This window comes from Molothrus aeneus, chromosome 9 (genome assembly GCF_037042795.1).
Source record: "Molothrus aeneus isolate 106 chromosome 9, BPBGC_Maene_1.0, whole genome shotgun sequence".
In the NCBI taxonomy this organism is placed as follows: domain Eukaryota; kingdom Metazoa; phylum Chordata; class Aves; order Passeriformes; family Icteridae; genus Molothrus; species Molothrus aeneus.
The window spans coordinates 10663684-10689126 of NC_089654.1; the positions used below are offsets into that span (position 1 = coordinate 10663684).

Genomic DNA, 25443 nt, shown 5'->3' on the forward strand with positions numbered 1-25443 from the left:
CAGAATTTCAAACACACAGAGAGCACATATTTAGTTTGCATGCATCTGAGAACTACAGGAAACCTCTGTAAATATGAAGAATTAAGAGGGGGACAGAGATACACTTGATCCTCAGCTCACCTCACCTCATCATGCCCAGGCATTACATGTGATAAACTGCTTTCAACACCTCACACCACGTGTGGCCTAATGAAATGAGCTGTCAGGACAAGCAGCTCCTCTCCCCCCACACCCCTGGTATGATGGGCTAGAATCAAACCCCTCTGTTTACTTGAACCATCTCATTATTCATTCAGCACTGAAATAACAACAAACCAAAGGCTTAGTGAGGAAGTCTTCTCTCCAAGCAATTTTATGAGTGCAGGCAGATCTTGCCAGCTATCTGGGGTGTGCTCACCTTGCTGAGAGCAAAATTGCTGCTGTTATGGTGAGACTTCAAGAGACAGAAAAACATTCAATTGAGAGAAAAAAAGACACCCCCCCACATGCCTGTCCAGCAGGAAATATATATGGAGACACAATAGGTGAGGAAAGGGAAGGAAAATAACCTTAATTAACAAAGAAACAGGAAAGAGAAGGAAGAGAACAGTTTCTCGTGGAACCCTGAGTCACGAGAACTCTGCAGCAGATGTTAAAAAGCGATTTTGTTTTGAAGACAGAGAAAGGACTTCTTTCCAGCCATCTAATCCCAAATGCAGCTGGCTCTTCTGGCAGTGTGCCTCCAGCTCTGGTAGTTCACTGAAGGAATACGTGTCTGCAGAGCCTTTTTCGGAAAGGGTCCAAGGCAATCAGTTGTTTGGAGCAGATCCCTGAACTAGGCAGCCTTCCTAGTCCCAGGCACAGTCAACTGGTTGCTTCTGGGCTGTCCTCTCTGTGATAAGTCTAAAGAGCCAGCATGAGGAAAGCTGTGTTTATGTGAGGTCCCCTTTTGCAGAGCAGGGCTGGAGGGCACTGTGAAGACTCAGCTAAACCACTGAAGGTCACTTTGCTGACAGAGACATTAGCTGGAGACACATGCAGAATTAACAGCACCACAAAATGCTCAGGAACAGCTTCCCCTGCCCAGATAAAGTTCCACTGCAGATCCAAGCCTTTCCAAAAGAAAAAGCTTCCTCATGGACATGGACATATTAGCCCAGTATCCCCAAGGGTTAAAGAAACGTGTGTGTTTATGATAATCAAACCACAATAGAGAAAGAATTTTATAGATGATGGCATAGCAAAAAAACCCCAAGCAAACCAGTTCTGGCAACAAGGAGAAATCAGACACAAAATCTGGTTCAAGCAGTATATTGTGACAAAGAGGGAAGGGAGAGTCAGCCCCAAGTACACCAAAATGAGTGACAAAGATGGTAGCAGCTTTGTCAAAACCTTTAAGGAAAAGGTGCTGTAGGAAGGAGAAAGAGACATAGTTCAGTTCTGGCCAAGTGATATTTCAGAAGGAAATACACTCTTTTGATGATTATGACAGGAAAGTTTGACCTCCTAAAAAACAGACTGCTGGGTGAAATACTGTACCTTCTCTACTCAGCTGTCTCTCAGCTATGACTCCTTTTGAATTTTCTGTTTTGAAGAAGAATACAGAGCTGAAATCCAAAGGCTGCAAGCTCCAGGCACTCCACTCTATCCTCTTCCCACTTACTGTTAGGATGTTCTTACCAATTCTGAATACAGATCTGCTTGTTTCAACCTCAAACCACTTAAACGCTTTCTTCGCTTTCCTGCTAAATTAAAGCACCATCTACTGTCAGCAGTGCCTTCCACATCTGCATGAGATCCACTTACTGAGAAAGCACTGTGTATAAACATCTGCCTCTCACAGGGCAGACTGGTCAGCATGAGCTGCTGCACATGAGATAGAAGAACCAGTTCCACCAGCCAAAGCTGTTCCAGCAGCTTCATGGCCCTGCTCCCACACAGGACTCATAGACTGATCAAACCCCACTCCTAATCTTCTGTTCACCAAACAAACTGGAGTGAGCTCATGACATCTTGCACGGTATGGCAGCTCTTCTAGGTCTTGACTCACACTTGCAGCATGTCCCTGAACAATTCTCAACTTCCCAGATCTCCTGAGTACTGATTCTGGAAGACCAGCATTCAGACCTAATGCTGCTCAAGGTGGAGTGTCTTTTACACAGAGATTTTGCTTACATCATTCCAATCCTCTTCTTACAGTCACTGGTTTGCAGAATTTAATCCTCATCTTGTAAACATGACCCGAATTGTTGCCTTGGTGATGCCTGATTTTTGATTTGGCTCCAGTGAAGGATGCAACAAAACAGTCAGGACTGACTTGGCCCTCCTGCTCATAAATTTCCCAGTCTTTGGTTCTGGAAAATTTTCCTAGTGGAATTTCACATTTACTCCAGACTGGTTTTAGCCCCTGTGAACACCTGCCAGCAGGATTACACTACAAGTGTCACTAAAGGATTAATTCTCCACACTGACAATAACTTTTTAAAGCTATGTAACATATTCTATTCCTAAAAAGGATACCTCTAAATGGTGTAGTATAGAAACAGAACATAATGGACTGAGACAAATAACTAATGTGTGCTTCTAAAAGTTTACCTTTACCATTCAAGCTTCTAGTTCATCTAAAAATATATCTTCTACATGACAAGATTTAATTTCCACAAACCCAAAGTAACATAACATCAGTTATGCTGCCATCCTGGCTCTGTCCTCTGCAGGATTTTTCCTGCAAAACCAAACAAATTAACTTACAGCTACCTCTGTATTATCTCCCATAATTCTCCAGGAATGGGACAACATTTGCTGTTCTCACAAACATTCCAGGAAGGGCTAAAAAGCAAACAGTAATAACAACAAGAATTCCTTATTTAACTCTTCAGTGTTTACTGACTTTAAAAGACATATAATCGTCATTTAATATCCTTGTAGTTACTAATAAAAGAATCACGAAGTATTTCATTGTTGCTGTAAAATGAGACATCTTTCTATCTTTACCCCAAAAACGAAACAAATACTTAACTGAATGGTTCTGCCTTTACTCATTGTAATTGATAGGTTAATCACTTTTGCCCAGCTTCATGTCTGAACCACTCTTCTACCCTCATGGCTCTGACATATTTAAATGCATTCTCCTTTTTCCTTAAGTCTGCAGATAAGATTTTTCATTAGTAACTTTCTGACCCCAAGGTCTCATCTTTGATCTTCTAACAGCTTAAATTTCTTTCAAATCTACTCTGTCTGCTGATTGTGCCTGAGCATGGGAAACCTGCACAGTCATTGCTGGCTCCGGGCAAGTTTCTGGGTGAAGAAATACACAGTGCAAGCAGCATCAGTTACAGCTCAATTGTTTCTCCACAAAGAAGTGTGCAAACACCTTTGTGCTTGTTTACACAGTATGTCAAAGCCCTATTTCTTTTCCAGAAGATTTCAAGGATTGAGCACATCAGACACAGCCCATGTTTCAGTTTGCTACCAGGGTGGTATGAAGGACGGTCATGGACTTTCCACAACAGATACTCCCTAAAACCCTAAGCTGGGAGCTGCAGCCAGATGTACAGACTCTTGACACAGATACTCCAAGGTTCAGTTCATCTGCACCAAAAGCAGGATTCATGCAGATTTTCTTGAACAATATAGAACTGTAAACATGTGTATGCTTTGTAGCAATTCCTGTTTCCTCTTCTTTCTTATCAAAGTGCTTTAGGGATTTGTCAGGGGAGAAAAACCACAAAGCCTTTCTTTACACATCTTTGGATCTGAAGGCTTTGAGGAAAGATATAACAGAATAATTAAAAACTACATCTTTAGGGTAGGTAGTGCTTAAGGAGGCTTAATATACTCTGGTTTGTTCTGGCTGCTGTAACTTAAATGGGTGCTATCAGCCTGAACCAGAGGGGGACACACACATCTCTTGTTCTATCAAATCCTTTCCTCACTTGTTCAGGTAGTATACTGCATTTGTAAAGACTATGATAGTTATAAGCTCAAACTCTCAGGTTTTTTTTCATTACCAGCTGGAGGCAATACAAAAAACATCACTCAGGCTTTTATATTTATGTCTTCTCATAGGAAATTTACATGTCATCACCACAGAGATGTAACCCAAAAATCCACTGAAGTCCAGCCAGCAGATGGGCGGTGGAATTATAAATCAAGCCCTGATCCATTTGCAGAATGAGGGACAGGCCACTGGAGGAGCCACTAAATCAAGCAATGAGAATCTCAGCAATATAAGAGGGCCTGGAAAAGTCTATGGAGTGCAAGAAGTTTCAAAGATGAGGCCCACTGACATCTGTGTTAGGGAGAAAGACAGGCCAGCTCAGAAGGAAGAGGCCAGTGGTTCTAAAGTCTTCTGGATCTCCAAACTTTTCCAGACAAGCTCAGGGGTGAGTTGTAACTACCCTCCTGAACATCAGTGCAGCTTTACCTGCCCCCTGCCTGGAGCAGGAGCAGGTTACTACTCAACACAACGGTGCTGTAATAAGGAGTCATGGAGAAAGCAGGGCACCATGCACACAGAGTTACAGGTGTGAACCACAGCCTTTGTGCACATGCCCTCCAGCTGCTGCTAGCTATAACACAATGGAGGGATTAGTGGAAGTGAGTTGGCAAAGCTGCTGTGGGATGATGAAAAGTGCACGCATACCTGGAAGGATCACGTTTGCCTCATTTCAGCACCATGTCAGTACATCGTGTCAGGAAAGGTGCATCAGGATGCCCTTTAGCACAGGAATAATCAAACAAAGTTCATTTCCAGGGCTTATGAGAGGCAAGTGAATGCAACTTCTCATGGACCAGCTTTGTGAAGGAGGGCACAAACCAAGAAGTTTGGGTAGGAAGAAGACCAAAGGCTTGGTGTAGAGATCCTCCACCACACAACTCTAATCCTCTCCTTCCTTTCTGTGCTCTCACGCACTGCTCTGACCTCACCTTTCCTGCCTCTCCCACCCTTCCCCTGGGAAAGCTGCCTTCAGTGTATAGTTACACGAACACTTACTCCAATGGGCTGGGCAGTGCTCACCCTCCCCACCCATCCCAGCCTCTGCCTCTCCTGCTGCCATTTCAGCTCTGTGCCCACACAGCTCTTCAGTGGGAGGGGAGCTCTGGAAATGAAGTCACTGGAGTGACCTGGGTTGAGAGAAAAGCTCATAAACTGGAATCATCTCACTGATCTACTTTGAAGTCCCCTTTTAAACAATAGCAGCAGCACAAGGAGAAGGGCAGCAGCAGTAGCAAATATGGCTTCTTAGACTTGACAACAGACAAAACGTTGGTGTAACTCCATTCTGAAAAGAAGGTGAACCTGGAGCCTTTTTCCTGCTTCTAGAACCAGCCCACTAGACTTCTGAGAGCCTACAAGTGGAAGGGTTCACAAGATCTCCCAAGCCCAACCCCTTGAACCTCACAGACTTGACTTGTGTCTCTTATCTAATTCTTCCACAATAGGACATTTTCTCAGTTCTCTATCACAGAATCAAGAATGGTTTGGGTTGGAAAGGACCTTTCAAGGTCCCCTAAGTCAGGTTTTCTTCAGTTGCTTCACGGTGTTGAGCAGAGGGGAGAGGTCTGGACTTTCTCCTTGACCAGTGAGCAGGAAGGGAGTAGCTAAACCCAAGGCTCTGCCCCCAGCACACTGGTGCTGCCATGGAGGGGAGCTCCTAGGATCTGCTTGGAGCTTGAGACAAGATGAGAAAGGAGCTAGCCTTCATCCACCAGTCTTCGCACCAACTTTTTAGGAATCCAAAATGGCAGATACCCATTGCTGCCAGCACTGGAATTCAGTGATGACTACAACTGAAGATTATCTCTGGAATGATACCCAAGTCTTCATCTGTGCCCTACTCACCAAGCTGGTTTGCCAGAGCAGCACTATGGCAGACTTAACACCTCCTACAGTTCTCAAGCTCTTTCTCCTAATAACTCCTCTGTTGCAACTCCATCCACCTCCTCCTTTAGGCTCTCACTTTCCAGCTTGCTATCCCAAGCCTCCTTGAGTCCCTTTCTCTCATAAACACTTCTGGTTTTATCCTTCCTAAGACCTGCTCACTTGGAAGGGCTTTGGGAGGTATTTGATTGTGATGCATATGTACTACACAACCAACATCCACTGATAGGGATTTATCACAATTCCCAAGGAAACAGTACTGCCCCAAGATATCTGTGTGTTTACACACCACCAAACCTTGTTGCTGCAAAACCAGAGAAATAAATGTCTAGCCTGTTCCTCAGGTCTCATTTGCACTTGGTATGTCATGGATTTTGCATACATTTTATGAGGTTTAAGATCTTTCCTACCTCTGCACCAAACTCATTAAAAAGAACACAAACCAAAGTGAGCAGCTCATGCCAGAGTTATTATGCTTCGGAATCTCCTGCGAAATTACTTTCAAAAAGCCTGAAACATTCTACTCCTCAAAAACAGGTGAGCAGCAAGGGTCACAACTACATTAACCTTCACTGCAAGAATCTTCCACCTGCCCTTTGTCATTAACACTAATTTCATATGAGCAACCTTCTGAAAGAGTCTATATGTGGATTTTTCAACAGATTAAAATCTTAACTTTCCAACCAGAACAGAGATAAACCCCAGATGGGTGAGACTCACTTGTGTGCAAAATCTCTAAGAAGGTCATTTGTAAAATGGTTTTACCTTCTGGACATAATTTCTCAAATTAATCAAAAGTCTGAAGGCTAACCCTATCTGGCACTGCTGTGAGGCAAGGCAAACTTCAAAGAAACCTAAATTAACACATAGACCGTGCAAGACTAAGAATAAACTTTCACACAGAGACTAACTCCCAACTACAGCAGGCAAGCTCTACAATCAGCATGAGAGATGCAGAGACCTACAGAAAGACTGGTTAAGCTTATGAACTTTGCCACCAAAAGTGGGCAGAAGGGGAGCTGGGCCAGGAAATAAAACCCATGTCTTTAGAAAGCAGGAACTGTATTGTCAGCCTGGATCAAGTACCACTGAAAAGATGTGCTACCAGGATGTTGAAAAGAGCTCAAGTCCCAGAGTAAAAACCTCTGACAGCTTCTGAAAAAAACTATCCCTAATCTGGGAGGTGGCACCAAACCAGATCTGCAGGAAAAATTGAAGGAATGACAGAAAAGCAAGGACAGGAAGGACTAAAGGGCTATTATTGGGAAGCTGATTGTAAACATGCCAGTGAGTTTCAGAAACAACCTCTACAACAGAACTGAAGAATCAAAGGATCTTCTTCTAAAGGCATCAATTAAAATATCCCAGGACCCAGGAGACTGCTATCCTGTTCATCCTAGTCCAGGCTTGGCCAACACAACCAAACATTCCTACTCTGAGAGTGAGGTATTAATGAAAGACATTGTTGAAATAAGCCAGTCCTTTCTTTCCTTCTAAACTACCTTGTGATTCTGTTGCTTTTTCAGAAAGGCTGGAAAAGAGCAAAGTGTTTATTGAAAACCTGCTACTTACCTATTTGAAAACAGGGCAAGAGGATGTCTTGGAACAACATATGAAACAAATGATTAGGAAATAGTCAAAAGCTAAATGCTTTTTTCTACTTATGTTTGACTTGACAGAGGTCTCCAGAGTCTGCAGATTTACTCTAAAGAGAACTCAGTTTTCAGCTCCTGACTTACTCATCCACATTCAAATGTATTGGCAATAATTTCTGGCAAAATATGTCTAACAAAATTTATTTAGGACATATGGAAAAGAATCACTTCTACTCCTGTTCTGGAGGTCTCATCTTACCTGTCAAGAGCTGGAGTTAGACGATAATCTTTGGTTGCTGACAGGATGGCTTTGATCAGATTATCTGGGGAGAAAGGAAGAAGACATTAGGAACAAGTTCTGACTTCTAACGGAAATGAGGAACAATGTGGAGTAAAGCATCTGAAGCAGTTACTTGAAGGAACTGAAAGGTTCTCATTAGGAAGAAACACTAAGTTGAAAATTCCTATTTTCTCTGGACAATGACCTTCACACAGAGCCTGCAAAGACATGTTATGTGCCAAATTCTGGTGCAGTGTGTGACTGCCTTGCAAGGAGAGCGTCACAGGGAACACGCACCGTACATTTTATAGTAGTGATTTCATATCCCCTGCCCTGAGATGACAGTCTCACAAACACTTCAGACATGAAAAGGCCAGCATCACTGTCACTGCTTGCCTTCAGAAAAGCTTTTATGTGGCTGAGTGGTGAACTGGACGCAGGAACAGAACCAGGCTAAAACGGATGCTTTTTATTCTGTGGGTTGCTTTCAGTTTAGGTTCCTCAGTCTGTCTTTATTCAATTAAAGCATGATAATTGCATAAAAAAATGCCCATGGAACTGCAGCCTATGCTGATACCCTGCAAAAGCTGCAGCAACCAGGGGATGTAAGTTATGCAAGCTTAGGCACACACACAAATTAAATGCATTAAGTTGCAGAAGCGCAATGATTACATATAAATAATTCTATTGGCAATGGAAACTTTGGAGTCTGCTTCCCTCTAGATTTTTCATTTGTCCCTAATTTTTCTACCTCTCTCCCCCAGAGAGATCCAAACTCCTTTACCATGACCCAACCAGGGCCAAGAAGCAGTAAGGCTCTGGCTAGTTTGTATTTACAAATGTACCAGTAACTTCAGAATGTCTGTACAGAGTTTGACAAAAAGTCCATCTGCCTCCAAATCCTGACTCTAACTGTGGTCTTAAGCAGATGCCTAAGAGGAGGACAAAACCAGAGCAAACAGATATATTTCCCTGAAATTCTTTTCTGCTATTTAATTGTTTTCAAATCTGGGATTTCATATATCAGACATAGTTTCTTTGTATCTGGTAACTTGCAATGATTTTGGTTCCATGAGCTCAGAATTCTCCTTGATCCCTATGGACATTCAATCACTTCCCTTTGCAATTTTGAATATGGCTTCTCTGAGCTTCATCTATATTGGAAAAGATTGTGAACAATTAGTCCCCTTCCATCTTTGCTTGGAAGATAGCAAATAACTCTAATATCCTCAAATACATCAGACAACTAATTCAAGAGTTCTTAGGAAACACCAGTCAAAATGAACAAATGAGTCTCATTTCTTTATGAAAGACTAAAAATGGTACAGAAACATTAAGAAAACTGACAACAAGTGATTTTTCACCTCACACAAACAGCTTTCCTGACAGACACTAATTACTGCAATTAGCACAGTAAGGGGAGACCCTTTCACAGAAAGAATTCTGTTCTTCTCCACTGTATCCTTCTTCAGCAGCAACAGGACAAATGTGTGGGATAAACACAGGAGCTCAAGGCAGCCCATGTGCCAAAGGGCTTTGAACATGACAACAAGCTGGCCAGACACATGAAGGTGATAAACAGAAAATTCTGACAATTACTTTGAGATTTGGGGGAGTTTTTTATTTGGCAGCACTGATAGCACCTGCCAACCATTACAAGCTGGGGAGTGTGATTACCTTCAGGTCATAGTTTGGAGTGGAGCAAGGGACGAAGCAATTTATAAGGGTAAAAGCAACTTTGATAACAAAATAGTGGTGTTTAGTTCTCCTTCATCTCAAGAATTTCTTCTGATGCATAGGCAGCAGGCTTCCCCTCCAACAGGAATGCTATTCCCCTAAATCTGCCCTAAAAGCAGTAGGTTGCTGTGACCTCTAATGGCATCATGCCACAGTCCTCTCCTTGGCCCGCTTCACACCTTGGCTTTTGTTGGACAGCATACTTTACTGAGGTTGTTTTCCCACATTCTCAGAGAAGACATCAAAGAATTGCATGTCAAGGGCTGCAACCTCCCGTCTACCAAGCTTTTGTTATGCCAGGTTTGCTCTACCACCCACAAGTTACACCCTGCACTACTTGGAGACCATCCCATGGACTATTTTGGAAAAAAACATTAAAAGAATACAGTTGAGTGATGCACTCAAATGATTCTGGTTTACTCATCTTGCAAGATAATTAGCAATGCCTTCCCAGTGATTGTTCAGAAATAAAATAAAACTACTTTAGGAGTGGATATGGCAGCATTTGGAATGGAGGTGCTTCCCAAACAAAAACAAAACAAACAACAATATTGAGCATTCAGTACAGATTATGAAGGGACAAATAGGAAAAAGCTCTTCAGCAGACTCCACAGTCCAACAATAAATGGCATCCAAAAGTTTTGGAAGTTGCACAAATCTCAGTGTTACTATTCAAAATTGCCAAACGAAGCTCAATAAAAGACAAAGTACTTCACTGTCAAGTGTTCACCCACATCAGGAATGAAAGTGGCACTAAGTTCATCTGGTCTAGCTCTCTTTTTGGAAGCCAGGAGCAGGAGCTACAAGCCAGGAAAAGCTAATGGCTAGGACAGACACTAGATCTTTCTGATTGAGCTGGAACTCTACTGCACTGTTGCTAAGGTGGGCACTTGCACTTGAACCTTGGCGCTGGCACGAGGATGGAAAGACAAGATCTCCTCCAGAAGGAGTTACTGTATTTTCTGTATTTTCCTGGGGGAAGGTTTGAAGGATCACCAGATGCTGCTGTGGCTGACCTGCAACATTGCACAAGACCACAAAGCAGTTAGGAACAATAAGGAGCCACTGGCAGGATCTTTTAATACAGCTGGGGCAAGGTGGAGGATCCCTTGCAATCACCCACTGCAAAGATTATCACAGGTATCTGATATCAGAGCTCACCTCCAGACTGTGACTAAAGAAAATGGGGCACCAGGAAAGCAGGTGCATTATGCAAAGTAAATTGATGAGACATCCTCTCTCCAGGGTAAGAAACTGAAGGGGTGATGAGCACAGTCTGCCTTAGACACCTATGTACTGAGTGAAAATAATGCCAGGGCAAGTACACATAACAAATACTACAAAGAAAAATTCCTTCCGGCTTCAAGTAACAGGATTTGTGCACAGCCACTGCCTGGAAGTCAATGACTGAAAGAAATTTTGCAAGGACAAAAGAAAGGCCAAGTTGTCTACACGAACACATCAGCAGGGCAAGCAATATACAGCAGTTTTCTGCAGCCATAGTCTGTTTATTATATATATTTTTTTTGTCATGGAGAATTTAGATCACTGGGGAGAGTGGGAGATTATTTAACCCATTCATCTATCAACCACTATGCATGCAGTCTTACTATAAAAACAAATCAAGAAGCCTCTGCACATTTTTCTCCCATCTAGAGAAGGAGTCAACTACATTTATCTAAGAATCCTGAGTTATCTTGACATATTCTATCAACTTTGCTTTACAACATCAGAAGATTCAAAAGCCAGCTCGGTACTGCATGATTTGTCTGAACACAAGTACATATTGACTTCAGGTTGACCCTGAAATTTTCAGACATTTGGAAAAACTAAATAGTTAGAAATTAGGCAGACAGTGACCACACAGTGAGAATAAGCCTAAGTCTCAATTCAAGCCTTTTTCTCTGTTATTTATGTCAAGGAATGGAGGAAACCTTCACTGTAAATGTCAACAATACTTAAAATTGTTGTTTCTAATGCAGAAACTTCTTGCTTGTATCACCAAAAAAAAAGATGGGAGGCCTTTCCAGTCCACAGGGCTTACTGCAGGCATCTCACAGTGTCTACCTTCTGCCTGCCTTGAAAGCAGGCAAACTGGGATGTTTGTGCACTCTCAAGTGGACAAGAGAAGAGGCTGTAATTTTTCAAGTTCTGTATACCAGCCACCTTCCTCAAAACCCAGCACACCTGCATGTCCCTGCTGGCAGCAGTAAGGTGTGAATGTCCTGCCTCAGGGACAGGGGACAGCATGCTACTGCAGTGCTCTATCTGCCCTGGGAGCCAGGGCCAGTGCCCATCTCCTCTGGTGGTCACACAGCTGCCACCCCTCCAGCCCGCACTGCTGCAGGTCCTGGGCACCAGCTCCAGCTTTTGGGAACAGACTGACCCAAGTGAGGCTGACTGACATCCTGTGAACTCTGCCAGGAGACTGCACATGGGTCCCTATCCCACCATAACAGAATGCCACGTGTGTGTCAGCTTTGTGGGGAGAGTAAACTAAACACTACCAATGCTATGGATTAAACAAATCACAGTATTTACAAACAAGTTCTTAGCACAAGCCAGTGCATACACTTTTTTTCAATACACTACCCAAAGTTCAGCTCTGTATAAAATTCCTCCTTCAGCGTTTTTTTACGTTAAGATCTTGCTCCATATGGGAGCTGAGGAATGACCTTTAACAGAAAAGTTTTCACATCTTTTGAGGAATGATCTTTACAGCAGGTCAAGGGAAGTGATTCTTCCACTCTACTTAACCCTAGTGGTATCTGGAGTGCTGTGTCCAGTCCTAGGCTCCTCAGGACAGAAAATATGGAGCTCCTGGAACAGATCCAGTGGAGAGCAACAAAGATGATGAGGGGACTGGTGCATCTCCCTTATGAGGAAATGCTGAGGGAGCTGGGCCTGTTCAGAGGTGAAAAGAGAAGACTGAGAAGGGACCTAATCAATATCTGTCACTATCTGAAGGGAGGTGTCAGAGGATGGACCAGGCTCCGCTCAGTGGTGCCAAGCAATGGTACAAGAGGAAACAGGCATCTGAATCTAAGGAAGAACTTCACTGTGCAGGTGACTGAGCACTGGGACAGGCTGTCAGAGGGGGTGTGGGATCTCCCTCACTGGGGATATCCCAGAGCCATCTGGACACAATCCTGTGCAATGTGATTTGAGATGAGGCTGCTTAAGCAGAGAGGTTGGACCAGGTGACCCAGTGTGGTCCCTTCCATCCTGACTCATTCTGTGATTTTCCTCCCTGGTGCCCAGCACAAGGTCATGGACCCAAGTCTCACCACATGTTCTATTCTCTCTTCCAGAAACACCATGTCCAGCTGCACTCAGTCAACATTATTCATACCTTTGTGAAGCTGGGAATCCAGTGGTTACAACAGGTATCACAATGTGTCTGAAATTTTCTGCACCACTTCTTTTTATTATTGATCAGCTGACTTTAGGAGGTCAATGCAGGGAAAAGAAGCAACGAAGAATTCCAGAATTTAGCAGTGCATTGCAAACGTGTGAACTGGCTCTCAAAACCAGCTAACCACAAACTGAGGAATCTGTCCCCCAATCAAAACTCGTGTGTAAATACAAGAGAGTGGTTTCATGAGGTCACTAGCTGTACTAGGTTTAGGTGGTTTGCTGGAGACACACTTTTCTAACAGCAGGACTTAAAACTGCCACGCCTCACAAGATCTCCATTGATGATTTTTAATGGCATTAAGACAAGAGGCATATACTGTTGCCTAGACACAAAGAAAAAGAAAAAAAAAGACTGAATGTGCATGGTATCCTCCCTAGCAATTTTAGAAGAACCTGGCATGCATTAAATGTAAGCTCCATTAAAGCCCTTAAGGCCTATTTTTATAACAAGATATAAATAAAATACATAACATTTAGACTCTTCATTTACATTGTCGTTTTGGAGCCTTCGGGGATTTTTTTTTCCAAGCTTTTCTTCACAACCAAGAGATTGTTTTCTCAGAATACAAGCTTGGTTCCCAGCATAATCCCAGGGCTTGGAAAGTTGGAACATTAATTTAAAAAACAATTATGAAAAAAAATAGGCAACATTTTGCAATAACCATGCATTAACAATTTTTATCTAAACTCGAGTTCAATGCACAGGAAGTAATAAAGTCCACAGAAAGAGGCAAATTCACGTCAAATAAAAACAGTCCTTGAAAGATTCACGGTGTGCTGGTTAAAGACAAGCAGGAAAATAAATACAGTTGTTATAGAGGGCTCTACATTTTCGATGACCCTTCACAGATGGCCAGGCATTATCTTCAAGGCCAAAAAACTCAGTAACCACTACAGTGATTCCTAATTCTTCTGACCCTTGTAGAAGCATTAATAAATGGCACTTCAAAACACAACAGCCAGAGAGTATCTGCTCTTCTCTTCAGGAGGCAGAAAAGAGGAATAATATCATATCTGTGTTTCCATTGCAATTCAAGACTTCTGTGAAGAACTCCAATATGGAGTCATCCAATTAAATGAAACCTTAGAAAGGTTTGCATCTCCCTTCTCAATGAGTTGGGAGCAGGACTATTTTTTAGGCACACTCAACAGCAAAACATCAGTTTTGATTGAAATAAGGAACTGCACTGTTGTACTTCATCATGAGAGCTCAAGAATGAGAAGGGATTTAATTTCAAAATTCACAAAATAATTTCCCTTTAAAAGTTCTATTCAGTAATGAAAAGTCAACCCTCTACCTCTTCTGAAACTTTCAATTTTATTTCCTCTTCAAATCACTCATTTAATTTCTTTAGGCTATAAAATCTGCTAAATTCCCTGGGGAAACATCAACATTTTTATATCTATATTCCCATGTGATAATGGCAACTATTACCAATTTTGGTCAAATGCAAAATTCTACTGGAATCTAGTTCAGAAATGTGCCTCCAACTCAGGAAGAAACAACAACCTTGTTAATACCAACTCTAAACAGAACTAATGGCTATACATGCTTGCTCTTCTGCTTTTTTGTTAGAGGAATAAGACATGAAGAACAAAAGAATGCTTACAGTAGAAAATCATCTGTACAACAGAGTACCATTAAAAAAATGAGGATAAAGTTGGAGAATTAAAGCATAAAATGCCTAATTCAGTCAAATGCAGGGAAGACGACTGCATGTTGTACTCCTGTCTCTACAAAGAGTGAGAAGATTAGGTTAGAAAAGTCCCACATTTCTAATGTTTTTTTTTTTCCTTAAATCAGCTGCAAATTGTCATGTCCAACTGCATATGTTTTCTCAGAGATTCTATATTGCTCATGCCAAGAAAGCCAACGGAAAAGAAAAAGCTATGAAGGAGCATGCACAGAAAGAGAGGAGATTTTCTCCCAATAACATTGTGATATGCCAACTTTTGCAGGCCTGAAAACTCAACATTTTCACTGGAGATGAATGACCTCTGCCCCATGAGACTACAGAACAACTGCTGAGCAGCACTGAACCATGGCTTTTCCCAGGAGCACTGACACAAAAGAAAACATCCAAATAAAACCAAGTACAAGAACAGTTAATCATTGCACAATACATCCATTAGCATTGGTGGTCTGGACAAAGACTTAATTCCTTTGTCACTGAATGTATCACCAGTTCCAGACATCCCTCCAGTATCAAGTGAAAATACAAAGTCGCCTGGCCAGTAGTTCATATTATATTTGATAAAACTGTAACATTTCAAACATGTTCTTAATATTCTCTTATCATCATAGGGAAGAAATTGCTTCCTAGTGTCTTGATGGGAGGGAAATTCTGAGATGGTAACAACAGAATCACTCCCTAAGAAATAACTATCACCTTCATAGACAAACTGATTCAGGGCCAACAAAGCAGCCTCTCTGCCCAAAACAACTGAGCAGGAACAAAGGTGGAAGTGAAGATATATAATTACTGCTAAGCAGTGACAAAATTACTGACTAAATGCATGGAAGAGATATTACACTGATCACGTCTGTTTAGTTTTTTAGTGTATGCTGTGCCATATGTTTTCACTTAAGTTAAAAAACCAAAAACTGCAGCAACTCTCCCGTCCTCATTACACAGAGAGATTGCCAGATACTAGCTACTCCTTCTGAAAGCCTTTTATATTCTTCAAACCACATGTACTGAGAAATTCTATTAATAGTCAGGTATTTCTCCAGTCTTGTTTGTTGCCCTTCTCCAAATAACTCTTTCCTTTTGCTTTAGCTACAGAGGTAAATTTGGGGAGGAGGCCCTCTGGGATTAATAATCTTACTAACACTATAAACAATTTTTCCATTGCTTCTTCATTGACAAATTTAACCCTGAGAGCAGTGCACATGCTAGAGAATCTCTGCAACTATGTGGACAGCATGGGCATATTCATACCTCCATAATTACACTGATAGAAGCACTGCTAGAAAAAGGTGCAAATCCAAAAGAAGAAATTTCAATTTAGATTTTAAAAAAACTCCATGTGACTCGTTCAAGAGCCCAAGATTGCTGCAGTCTCCCTGCTCTTCACTGAAAAAAGTTGCAACAACAGACTTGGTGGGTGCTGGGAAAGAATTCCTACAAGCAAATTAAACCCTTGCAAATGGTGAAACATGGGAGGCACTCCAACATCCAAGTTAATGCCAAAACAATAGCCTGGGACACAGGAGGGTGCTCGGCAGCTGGAGCTGTCCCCCACAGGAACCCTTGACATTTAGAGCTTTTAGAATTCCAACATCTTGTTACAGTTTGATCTTCTTGACAGTTGTGAGAGTTGACCAATTTCATCATGTTCCTCACTCTGGCTATAAACACACCAGCAAACACACTGGCAGCAGGGCACGGACCCACTCGGTGCTGCTCGAGTCCACCCTAACAGTGTTAGCACAGTCCCAGATATGCTCACCAGGGCCAACAAACATCCTCCTCTACAATTCTCATGCATTCACAGGCTAATACAGGCCAGTGACCTTTCTTGATAGGAAGCCTGGACATAGCCACTCTATTTTTGTGGGGGGCAGGGAGTTAATCTGTTTGAACAATGAGCTCAACAGCGTTCACGACCACAGGACAACCACTTTGTTTATTAATAGAGATGGAGTCATCGTTTCCAAGCACTTAGGGTGGCCCATCCCGTTTCCAGACTCTGTCAAATCCCACAGTAGGGGACAACAAGTTTGATGTGGCAGACAATCTCAGTTTCTAAAAGTGCAGTCAAACATGACACTGGTCTGTTTGTCAACACGGCCATTCCTCATTTAAAAATCTTGATCCAGATTCTGAAATATAATCTCATGGGTTCACAGCCAGCTGCAAAAGTGGGCAAAACCTAGAGCCACTGTTACATGAATGGCCAAACTAGGCACTGGTAGTGACCGTTTAAGGTGCCAAAACATAATCACACCTCTTCATACCTATTATTTCCCCTGTTCTCTGCACACAGAGGAAACCAGACTTTCCACAAGGACTACAGACACCTATGATGAATGCAACAACATCTTCAACCTGCTGGATCAGCTCCAACATTCCTGACAGCTCTCACCTCTGCTTTTGTCCCAGGTTCCTGGGCATTGTGATCAAGTAATTAGGACCAATCCTTGGTCCAGATCTTTGGTGAACAGAGTCAACAACTACAACATATACTAAAACTCTACCCATTTAAGACAGGTTAAGAAAAAGGTACAACAGCTGCTCTTAGGTTCCTCTTCATCTATTTCTAATAACTAGTTGACGACTCTCAGAACCACTGCTCAAAGAGAGTTTGATCAAGACTTCATACCACACACCTCATCTCAGAAAGCAGCAGGGTTGCCACCTGCTTATTCTGTGCCTCTTTCATAGAATGCAAGTAATCACTAAGGCTTTTAACTGACAATAGCAGCAGTTTCCCATCTGACACAGCATGTGCAGTATTCCTACTGCAATAGCCCATTTCACAACCAGCAGCATTCAGGGAAAGTCTAAAAACTTTCATATTCAGGACCCTATTCACCTTGAGGGCTTCTACACACAAATGCTCTTGCCAAGAATGGAGCACTCTGTCCATAAAACCTCCTTGCCTGGGCTGATGGCCAAATCAGAAAATAACCACTGGAGTGAAGGAGCAAGAAATCTTTCACAAAGAAGCACTGTAAAACTTTCTAAGTTGTACTGAGTACTTTTAAGCATCTGGATATAGGAGAGCTGTCTTTACAATTAGATTCTCATCAAAGAAAATGAAAATCTCTGATGGACTGTGTCAAAATGATCAGCATACTGCCTTCTCTTTGATATGATAACCTTTAAAGAGCAGTAGTCCTGCCCTGAAAATTTCTGAGCCATTTCTACTCTTTTACATGTAATTTATAGAGACGTGTTATTCCAAATTAGTGAAACCCAGTAGACAATACTCCTCAAAAGCTGCTTTCCCCTAAATATTGCAAGACTCATTCTAGCAATCTTGGAACTGTCCTTTCTTGGACCAGTAAACACAAAGTGATGGATAAAAAAGGACTTAATTCAGCTTTTTTTCAGAGACAAAGCAAAGCAAAACTTAGGTAAGAATAGAAACTTTAACAAAAGAAAGTAGAAATGGTGGATTAGCTTCCAAGTTACTAAGAATCCCTTGGTTTCATAACTGGAGCATTTTCAAGCTACCACAGATTAGTTTCTAGAAGTTCCTTGGAACATGCAGCATCACTGAAAGTGAGCTCATCCTGTAGATGTATTTCAAACACAAAAAAAGCAAACCCAAAAAGACCCAAACAAACAAAAAGCCATTTTGCACTTGGAACAGATCACAGTGACTTAAGAACAGCAGGTGATATTCACCACAGTTCTCAGCAAGATCTTCCCATTGCCATCTCGGCTGCAGTAGGTGTCTATAAACACCAACCACCTTTCCCAGTGTGCTGCACGTCAGAAATCCCAGCTGACAGTGTCATGGGGCTGCCTAACACACAGAGCAGAGCTCCTGCCCCGTCTGTTTCAACACAGCCACATCTCTCTACACTTCCTCAGCCACCCTGACTACTCCTTTTCCCATGCACATCCCAGCTCTGACAGTTTTCACCTTGCACCAGCACGTGACTGAGCTCCACGCTGCCTGCCTGGATCATTTGTTTGGATATCATTAGATGGCCCTGACTGAAAGCCCTAATGAGGTGCTGATTCCATCATCCAATCAGTTGTCTGAGCCCAAATGCATCCCATGGGACAGCCAGAAAAGACTGATGCAAGAATTCCAAGTGATGTGTAACATGAAAGGGCGCCATTCGCATCGCTAGGACTCACAGCCTGTCAGCAGGGCCATTAGAAATCCGGGGCTACACAGATTTATAATTCAACCCTCCCACACACAGAACTTGCTCCAGACTGAAACTTGGCACAAAATTCAGTCCCAGGAGGGTGTTAAAAAAATAACCTATTCAACGGTTTCCGTCCCATGGCTTCAGCTCACAGCCATTTAAATAATGGCAATTTCTCATTTCTCTTTTTAACTGAGGAAATCCAATATAAAACACCAGATTTACATAACATTGCAGTGGTGATACAAGCTGGCAACAAACCCAGAGAAAAGGCTGCCAGAGCCATTCTGTCATTCTCTTTTGGTGAATTTCTCTATTTGGATTCAGTTTAATGGAATGATTTTTATTAGGTCTAGCTGACATCACATGTAACCTGTAAATCCCACCTCCACACTGGCCAGGCATCTTGCCCTAGCTTTGTATACCTTGTGTGTTGGTTAGAAGGGAACAAGCCCTGCTGTGGTCACAGCAGCCTCCCACTTGTGCTGCCACCATTAGTTCTGTGCTGCAAACTCTGCTGGCTGATTTAGAGGACAGTAATTAGCTTCCTATTGAGCTGCAAAAGACTGACTGGACAAGGAATGGACAAAACAAAGAGGGGAACTGATGCAAGCCAAAAGCAATTTGTCAGCAGAGCCTTTGATTTGATCAGGGATTGTTCCATAACTACTACACCTGCTTCCAGGGAGAAATACAGAGCCAAGCTTTCTGTGGTTGCAGTTCTTTCTCCACCAGGTATTTAAATTCCTACAGGATTATCTGTAATCTTGAGTTTGTCAGTGGAAAAAAAAATTTCCAAGTTGAAGCAATGCCACAAAAACTTATTAAATACACTGGACCTCAGATAGTCTTCAATAAATCACGGCAGTGAGCACAAGCCTTCTGCTCCACCACCACTCAGACAGAGGCTATGATTGCACATGTGGGACAAGTAGGAGCTTGGCACCCCAAACCAGATAATCTTCTGGGTGGGCTACTGGCTCCCATCTCATCCACCAGCCACAACTGCTTTCCTGAGAACACCTGAGACACAGCCCCTTCTGCCTTGCTCCAGCTGGTGGATAGGGAATATTAAAATTATCATCAAAGCATCTGAACATACTTTTCTTACTTGTTATATAAGTAAATAAGTAGACCAACTATAAAATTCTATGATAAGAAAATGAAGATTTGTATCAGTGGTCAAGCCCAAGGCACTTCAAACCAGTTTGAACCCTCAGCTGCTGTCAGCAAAGCTGCTACAAGGTCTTCTGGCAGCCAATGTCAAAATGCTTCTTCTTGAATGTGGTCGTTGGTCTAAATTGCCATTGTTGCACTGATTCTCCACATGTACTAAACCATCTTCCCTAAGGCCACCCTCCAGGGTCCATGGTCCAGCTGTAAAAACCTTTCTGCATTTCTCAGAACTACATATACAATAATTCTCTCAAACAGGGGAAATAAACTGAGCTCAAAGGACCACCTGAGTTTTCAAAACAGAAAAGAAAATGGGACAAGCATCTGCAGACCACCTTCTCCTCCAACAGCTGCAGTTTTCTCATACCTTGTCCTTTAATTCCAAAGGGGGGTACAAAGTCCCTGATACGTGCCCATTTCCTGAAGGAATCGTCCAAGAACATTGGTGCCGGCTTCGAGAACCTGAGAAAACCAAAATGAGAAAGAAATTAACTCCTGAACTAGGAAGTATAAACCTCTGCAGGAATGTTGAGAGAATCCATACCTAAATGCTGATTCTACAATGTCACTGGCAACAGAGTAATGTGGAAGATTTTACTTTTACCCAAAGATGACTGCAGTGAAACAAAACTGCCAGAATTTGTGCCACAAGTCATGGACCTAGCAATCACTTCCACTCAACAATTTAAAACTGCCCCAATACTGTTTGGCTATTAATTTAGCTACAATAAAGTGTAAATTGCAAGCAGGGTTTAGGCAGTTTGAGTTCCAGCTTTGTGAGCCCAAGCCAGTTTCTGGGCTGTCTGTGTGAGGAGTCTGCTTTGGCCTCACTCGTGCACACACACAGCAGCTATCACCACACAGGCAAGAAAACAATCCAGGAGATCATGAAGCAGTTTGTAGTTTACAGAGAAAGGAAATGGAAATTCAGTGCCTTCTTCAGCATTCATTAACACATAAATGATTCAAGAGAGGTTCCTGCCAAACCAAACAGTTACAATCTATCCAGAATCCCTTACAAAAAAGAGACCTAGTCCTTCTTAACCATGTCATTATGGAAATACATTATCCTAATTATACCCTCAACACATAAACAGCAGCTAGTAAAAATTTGTCTCTTCTAGAAACAATTACTACAGTGGTCAGAGAAAAGGAAACAATTAGCAAATATAGAAACATTAACTTCAATATGGGACCATTTCTGAGTGTATCAAGTATACTAGAAAGTATGTTAATACCATTAGAAATCTGTTCATTCAATCATATCAAAACAGTAGCAGAGATGTTCTGGATCAAAGTCAATCCCACCAAGAAAAGGAGTGTACTACATGTTCAGAGTCAGAGAAAACACCTCCACCACAAAGCAAGGTACATGCCCCTGAAATAGATCCAGCTTTGCCAACCTACACATGGGAGCAGGACAGGTGTAACCCATGGGTTTAGCTCTCCCTTCAGGCTGTTTCTGAACTCAGCATGCAATGCTTGCTGCAGTCAGACAACCTTTGAACTACCTGATTTAGGATAAACTCATCTACACTACACCACAGCCGGGTACAGAGCAACAATTTCAATAGCAGCACAGTGAGGAAAGGATGGAATGAAATCTAAATTATAAACTGGTCAAAGTGAAGTCCTATCATAGATGCCCAGATGCAGAAATCTATGGAAAGGGGAAAGAGACCAGGAGAATTTAACAAAACGAGAAGTCTCAGATTCACCCATGCATACTGCTTCACATCCACTCACGCAATCTTTAATAAGATAATCTGTAGCCATAAAAGCAAGATGCACAGATGACATGGCTGATCTAGAAGGAAAGGAATGTTTTTTCCAGAGCTGAAAATACAAAATATATAACTTTATCTGGGAAAAGGTGGGGGAGGTATGTTAGATATATTAAAGCTTCTGAAGCTTTTAAGTAAAAACACCCCACAGGCCTATTTAAAAACAAATAAATAACAATACAGTATTAACTGTAACACATTTACTCTGAAAATATCCTAAAAACTTCAACAACCTGACAAATTAGTTTAGTGTTTTCTCACACAACTTGGTGCACCAAAATATAATTATTATGATTCCTGGGGTGTCTCCAGGGACTTACCTCCACCTCCTTCCAACATCAACAGGAGGAATCTTTGCAGGTTGGTCATGCAATGCAAGAGCATTATAAGCTGAAGGGCTACAGCAGAGATGCTCACAGCCCTTCCTCTACAGCCACCCCTTGAACTCTCAGCAGAAGCCAGGTCCCACCATTCTCCCCATGCAGCAGCCTAACTCAGAAGCTGCTGTTATTTATACATGCAAATAACTGGCCTGTTTGCAAGTGACATCTGGAAAAGACAATTTACAGAAGTCTGAAGTGTAATAAGGAATGCCTCTCCCTAATTCAGATTTCCATTTACAAAAGGTGCCTGGTAAAACCAGAAGGGAAGGCAGATCCTCCTAAGACTCCCGGGACCCCAGGGGAGTCCCCAAAATCAGCTGAAGCTCAAGGCATGACTGATCTAAAATGCTCTATGGTATCGCTTCTGCAGGTGACAACCAGGGCACCAAAGTGATGTCAAAGAAGGAGTGAGATGATCATTGGCCTTTTTTTTGTATTTGCTACAAGTTAATGTAGGGATTTTTCTAGCAAAGAACACAACAGCCTTAGACTAGCTACTATTATTTGGTAATATTTAATACTCCTGTATACAGGGCCAGAGAAATGGACTTTTAACTCATACTTTTGCTTCATTTAAGGAGGAAGAACAGTTTTGGGGAAATATTATATCCATATGGGAAAAAAGGGAGCAAGTTAGAAGATATTTTGCTTCCATAAATCTTGAAAGTAACTCCGTTTCGGAAATATTAAGAAATTATGAATGCTGTAAGCTCATGTGCTTTGCCACCTCAATAAATCAGAGCAAGCCAGAGCTGATGTCCAGCAGTGACAGGGAAATGCTGTCTGCCAGACTCTCCAGGAGCATGGCTGTTCTGTCTCAGCTCTGAACCGCATCTGGCGTAATCCAGGACCCTTCAGGAAATATTGGGATTTGTCTCAAACAGGCCATGGGAATGCTCTCTGCAGAGCACCTAAAATACATTCCAAGGAATGCATGGGAGTTTGTCAAAGAGAAAAAGCAAATGTTTCTGAATGATGTTAAAACTCTGCATGCACTGAGCAGCTCGGTATGAGATGCTGCATTTTGCCTGTCACAGCTGCCTAAAGGCAGATTGGCTTCACTGGCAACCACAGCTACAGACCCAAAACAGGTTTGTGTTCCTTCAGAAAATGGCACAGAAAGTGAAAGTTTTGATTTTTCAGTTCTAAATTTCAAGCACTTCCTCTCTACTCCACCCCAAATTCCAGGACAGACATATTGCAATCTCATTGCACCTGACACCCTGAAAAGCTGAGGAATTTGGCTGCTCGTGGCAGACACTTCTGACCTGTGTAATTTGAGAGAGAAATGCCAAGCATCTACAATCTCTCGTTTGAATGGCATTCCCTGCTAAAACACAAATGATATCTAAATGGGCATTGACATGATAATTGTGAGGTACAAAACAAATCTCTCCCAGCTCTCAAGTTTGAATTCCTCATACAAAGACAGTAATAAAATCTCTAACAATTTGTCACCACGCACAGCAAAAGGAAGCGAACGTTCTGCCAGAAACTGTTCTTAAACAGAAATCTATAATCACACAAAAATGTGATATATATTTGTGCCTAAAGGACTCTGGCTTTTGTGACAAAACATTACATTTCCAGTTCTTTCCTCCCTGACAAGAAGAGTTGTGACCCCAAAGCATTTCTGAAGGCTGAGCTAGCCTGCCAGAAGCTTCCCAGCCAAGTTTTTCAGCCATTCCATTTTGTCCCTGATACTGAGACCACTTCACAGCTGCTCCTCTTTGATGAGCACAGAAGTACTCAGCATAAGCAGCACTAACTTCCCAAGGTATCCTGCAGTCACTAGGCAAGGTAACTATGGGACAATTTTAGACATTGAATATTGACCAGAATCTGCTCCCTACTCCTTATCTGCTGCTTTCCAGCAATTAATACATAAATGTGTAGAAGAGAAAAATGTACATCTCAGAGAAAGAAAAAGAAATAAACTGATTTGTGTGCCTTTGGCTTTAATGAGGAGGGATGAAGAAAAGGTCAAGTTCCTGAATGAGTAGAGGAGAAGATGGCACCACATTTCTAAGGAACCACAACACCAAGGAAAGGCAGACTATCAGCCACCAAGCTCCACTGTGAGCTTCTATTTCAGATATTCCCTTTTTAAAAAACATCCTCCTTTAAGGTGACCCGTAATTTTGTTTATTCTTTAATTAAGGAGAATCAGTAGTGCTGGAAAACTGAAAGCTGAAAGAAAAAAAAAGCCCAAACAGTGCTAGAACATAATGCTGTGCAGAACCTGCACACTGCATTTGTAAAGGAGCAGGAACAGCTTCTCTCTCTTTTTTTAAACCACACATAAATTATTTATTTGCTCTGGCATGACTTCTATCTTCTGTTTGCCGATGATCAAAAGCATCCCTGGTTAGACAGAAGGCACAAAGTCTACCAATGCTATTAATTAAATACAAACTGAAGCCCTTGAGTGCTGAATCATTAGCCCTGACACAGGCATTTATGGAGAGAGAGAGAGAATCTAAACTAACCTTTTCCTTTTTCCTTACTGAGACCTAGAGGTATGCTGTCTCCCTTGCCTCCCTTCTCTGGGGAGCCACATGGTGTGACAGCATAGGAATGAGGAGGTTTGTGACATCCTGATTTTACATTTCTTATTGACATTAATCCTCTGTCAAAAATCCAAGCAGCTCAAAGATTCCTCAAGGAGCTGAAAAATTTAAGAAACTGCATTAATAAGGATTAACCCCATCCTACAACCAACATACCACTTTTCCTGTATCAGCAAACAAAAAAAAAGATGGCTGCAAGAAGAATATCTTTAACAGCAGAGATCACATCAAAAATTAAGTTGATCTTAACAAACTGCAGAAGTCTAAAATAAAAGAATGTGGCAGAGAGAACTTAGCACTGAGGAATGGCTGGTCAGAGCACCCTACCAGTGCCATTTGAGACCACCTAACTCTTTACAAGAGAGTGTGAGCCACAGATCCCCACCCATTTTCTCCCCTGCCCTGTGTGCCTACAGGCCCTTGAGTGTATCTGCAGCTGCCTCTTTCAGGCTGCAAAGGTCTCAGCTACTTGGCCACTCCCCACTCTGACACCACTGAATTACACAGCAGAACAGTGCTCTGCAGTAAATGTCACCACCACTCCTAAAACATGACTTTGAACAGGCTTTATTCCATAAGCAAAGGAAAGGGCAGGTAAAATCAACTGAACCCAAACCCCACAGACCATGTAGCAGTTATCCCTGCCTACTTCCCTGTGAATGATTGCTCTGTACCTTTGAGGCACTCTGGAACATCTTCAGCCTTCTTGCCCTCTGCTCTCCATCACCAAGAAGTTGTTTAAACTCATCAGTGCAACCCTTTTCTCATTTTCTCATTGCTCTATTTAGATCTGGACCAGCTGCTC

At 42.1% G+C, this 25443-nt stretch overlaps 1 protein-coding gene across 4 annotated transcripts in view; it reads right to left on the reverse strand.

Moving 5' to 3' along the window:
• The window catches only part of ST3GAL3 (ST3 beta-galactoside alpha-2,3-sialyltransferase 3), a 173551-nt gene that overhangs the window by 49868 nt on the left and 98240 nt on the right, over positions 1-25443 (reverse strand). For all 4 annotated transcript variants that reach the window (XM_066555424.1, XM_066555422.1, XM_066555421.1 and 1 more), the window contains 2 exons: positions 20269-20363; positions 7718-7781 (listed from right to left, as the gene is read on the reverse strand). In XM_066555424.1, the coding sequence (XP_066411521.1) occupies positions 7718-7781; positions 20269-20363 (159 nt within the window). The remainder of the gene's footprint in view (positions 1-7717; positions 7782-20268; positions 20364-25443) is intronic.